Here is a 4,027-nt window from a genome sequence, read left to right on the forward strand (position 1 = left end):
TCTTGATTCTTACCGTATCATTTTCAGCAAATTGGCCTGGAGTGGCTCTTCGAAACGCTAAAAGCATCTTTTTTCGTTGTTTTAGACGTTTTCAGTGCTAAATGTTGCCAATCAACACCTCCGAGATATGATTCGCTTAGAAACCAGTTCGTTGTTTAATAAATAAACAAATTTGTACGTTAAATATTTGCATTTTGTCTATTAACAAACAAATGAAATTAAATGACTGAAGAGAAAATATAAATATTCATGGCAGCGCCTACAATGTCTTAATCTTGCTGTTTTAACGCTTTTCTGTTAACGAACAGAATTTAAAAAAATCATTGCGGGAGATATTCGTAATACTAAGAATAAAGAGCCGCCAAGTGTTTTGTATTATTATATTGTACAGAATGATTGTTCGAGTGATGAATGATCGACAAATTAAGTGACCAGCGATTAAAAAATTGATTAATTAGCGTTAATCAATCATAACTGCAACCTTGGTACCCGTAATAATTACAATTCAAATCAATATGTGTCAAAATCTAATAAAATAATCATAATTCAGCATTAATCTGTAAAATCAAAATGGATTCAAATTAACAATTGCACTAGTAATTAAAATGTAATAGATGATAGATGTGGCAGGTAGTAGAAAAAAATTATAAATTTATGTTTAGGTGTTAACTAGTAGACAAGTTGAGATATACTTAATTATTATTTGAAAAAATGTTGTGACATTAATGTATGGGTGTCAAAGTTTTCATTTATGTGCAAATATAGTCGCCAAAGGCTGTGGTACTCGTAATGTAGTTGTTAATTTAGGATTCAAAGAAGTAGAGGAGCTACAGAGATGGAACAAGTGCAGACATTGGCCACAAAAGGCGAAAGAAAGAATACAGGTGCAGGTAGTCCAGCTGAAAGACAGGTGGCGTTGTTTAAGCAGACCACACAATTCATTAGCACTTAAGTCGATACTTCCAACCGGATCAAGTACTCAGCAAGTACCATTTTTGTACAAATATCACTTCTTTGGCACTGCTCAAGTACCTACCCGAAGAATTCAGGAGTGATTTAAAGATAATTTATTGGTTTATTCAAATGTTGTAAACTCAAACATGGCGTTAATTGCATCTTCCAATAAATCATTGCTTGTTAGAAAATCTCGCGTTACCGAAACCGGTTACAGTAAATAAATTGCCTCAAAATTGTATAGTATGTAAGTCATTAAGGTTCTAGGGCGTAAAAATTGTCAGTGTTAATGGGGTACTGATGCGTAATGCGTAACAATAGTCCAGTAACAAATTAAATATATCAATAACGGGCATAAAAAGTGGCGGTTCCGGTGCACAAATGTCAAAAAGTGGTCCGCGGAACACAACTGGATGGCAGCTGTGGCCCGGCTCGTGCCGTGTGGGGCTCACCTGGCCCTCCTGTTCGTGGTGCTCCAGGTGATGAGCACCTGCCATACCACAAGCTCGACACTTCGACACGGCGGCGAGTGTCATTAAGACCAAATTATGAAATTTTTGTCAATTTAAGACATCGCATTCTTATACATATATCTCTTTTGCATAAACAGTGATTTATTGAACGCTTTCTCAATTAAATAAACAACTCATATTTTATCTTTTATGCAAATTTCCTAGCTGTTCTAATAGCATTTTCTCATTGTCATATTTGGTGAAAAAAAACTTCATTTGAGTTGATAAATTTATTGTTTTTAGAAAAATACATTCAAACTCTATAACTATAATAAACTAATATTCTTTTTCGGTTTTCGTTGACGACAAAAGTGGAGAATCTTCTCTTCTTACATTTTTCTGTTCATTTTCCTCCTGCTGTGCCAACTCCTCCTGCATCAAAATTTGCGATAACTTGAATTTCACCATTGTCTGTCTTTTCGGTGAAAATTTTTTTATCGTCTTAGCATAGCCCATACAAATCAAATCAATATCGTCTAAACCCAAAACATCAAAACATTGTGTTTTTTCTGAATAGTTGATATCGGGCGTTTCGACTTTTTTCTTCTTGGGCGGTGGTATAGGTGTCGAAGTTTTCTCACGTCGTGTTTTCTGTTCTTCAACATCGGACTCTTCCAAACTATCTTGTCTGTGAGTAACCCGAACTTCTTTAGAAGGTTCCACAGTGGGAAAAAACGGCCGGAGAAACTCCATCTGCTTAACCCAAGGCCACGTTTTATACTTGTCCAGACTTTTCGACTTGTGCTCAGAATTCTCCCATCGTAAATGCTTACTGTATGAATCTCTCAAATTCTTCCACTTCTTCTTCAATTCCTCACCTTTGAATACAACTCGTCAGAGACTTTCAGCTCACAACCGTTACTTACCATTATCACATCCAATCGTGGAGTCGGCCAGTTCGTTCCAAAGTTTGTCCTTTTTTTTCAGATTTTTGTACTCCAGGTGATGCGTGTCGTACAGAATTGGGTGCTCGCGTACCAATTCAATTATTAATTCAGATTCGGTCATTGTTGGCAATCGAGCGGGCAACCTTGTACCGGAGACCGCTCTACGAGACTAGACGCGGGAGAAAGCTACAAAATTACGTTTAGATCGCCGAGTATGCGCGGTTGATCGCCACCGCGCCCGCAGCAGAAGTTCAAAATCGAAAGCTTGGATCACAATTTTTAACGAGTTCGCAGAGTCTGGCTTTCCATTTAGTTGTTAATTCAGAAGATATTTGCAAAATATAAGGACAAAAAACAATTGTTGCTCCTTGTGATTTTTATGATTTATGACACTGTTGACAATTATGGCAAGAGGATGCTACATAAATTTATAGTCCTCTGAAAAACAATTAATTTAATACATAACTGTTTCGGGAGAGTATACTATTTGCCGTTAGTCTTAATGAGCAAAGTAATAATTTGCCGATTTTGTTGACTAACATCCGCGTTACGAATATAGGCAGGCATGTGATGATGATATTATTGCAATTTTCCGCTTATTTTAGCGGCTGTAAATCTGAGATGCACTTGCTGGTGAATTCGTTAACAGATTGCTTGAAAACGGTAATTATTATCGAGGAGATTTTATCGAAATTCTTGACTAATGAAGAGGATTGGCGACTAATTTGTGCCGAACTAACCGCTATTCATCAATGGTGTAAATATCGAGTGACTGGGAATACGGGGATCATAATTCAGAATAAGCTGTAAAATATGCAATAACTATCTATTTGCATTTCTTTGATAATAAATCAATTAAGCTATTAGAAAAAAAAGTTTATAATTCTATTAGTTTGCCACTCCCCTTGTCAAGAAACGAACATTTTCACCTAATGGTGTAAATACGCTATATAATTATCCGGATGATAAATATCCGTGTTAGATTTATCGTCTCTCTGTAATACTAATAACATGTTACTATGAGGACCCAAGATGGTATTTGTGACATACAGTTAAATAAAAATTAAAAATACTAACACGCTCACTTCCTCTCGGTGGATTTTATACAACGAGGAAACCCTGATATGAATATTTGAACATTCAGCGATCGGCTTCTAATTATAGAATTAAGGAAGTCTCGATTCTATATCGAGCGACTCAAGTGAGGTCAGTATTGTGTAATTGTTTTTGAGGTCGCTATTAATTATTATTGTTGAAGGATAATTAGCGTATTAAAACTAAAACTTTGATGTGATGCCACTAAACACATTTTTATGAATCAGAATGGTGTATTAAAGTACAAGTTGAATTCAAGCACAAATTTGAAATTTCGCAACGAACCGCTTAACGGCGAGTTGAGGAACAAATGAGTGCTTGAAGAACCTTCTACAACAAGTGCATTATACATTTTTTTCTATTTTGCCGCTTATATCATTTTATAAATTAAAAGACGAAAATTTAATTATTTTTTTTAGAGAATTTTGCGACGGATGGCGACATTTATTTGAAAGTGAATAGTGAATAAAGTCCGTCACTAAAATTAAATTAACGCCAACGACTTATTCCAGCACTCAAATGACGTCATTTGGGTGCTGGAATAGACTTATTCTAAACGCAAAATAGAAAAAATCAATT

At 35.5% G+C, this 4,027-nt stretch overlaps 1 protein-coding gene across 1 annotated transcript; it reads right to left on the minus strand.

The window, feature by feature from the left end:
- Window positions 1-1,694: 1,694 nt before the first annotated feature.
- On the minus strand, window positions 1,695-2,703 carry LOC123007676. Its single transcript, XM_044403088.1, has 2 exons — window positions 2,333-2,703; window positions 1,695-2,284 (listed from the first exon to the last, which is right to left on the minus strand). The coding sequence occupies exons 1-2, from the start codon at window positions 2,472-2,474 to the stop codon at window positions 1,743-1,745; spliced, it is 684 nt and encodes a 227-aa protein (XP_044259023.1). The 5' UTR covers window positions 2,475-2,703; the 3' UTR covers window positions 1,695-1,742.
- Window positions 2,704-4,027: the final 1,324 nt, after the last annotated feature.

Source organism: Tribolium madens, unplaced genomic scaffold, assembly GCF_015345945.1.
Source record: "Tribolium madens isolate multiple individuals breed KSU strain unplaced genomic scaffold, Tmad_KSU_1.1 Scaffold_3;HRSCAF=73;Tcas5.2_LG2, whole genome shotgun sequence".
Classification (NCBI taxonomy): Eukaryota; Metazoa; Arthropoda; class Insecta; order Coleoptera; family Tenebrionidae; genus Tribolium; species Tribolium madens.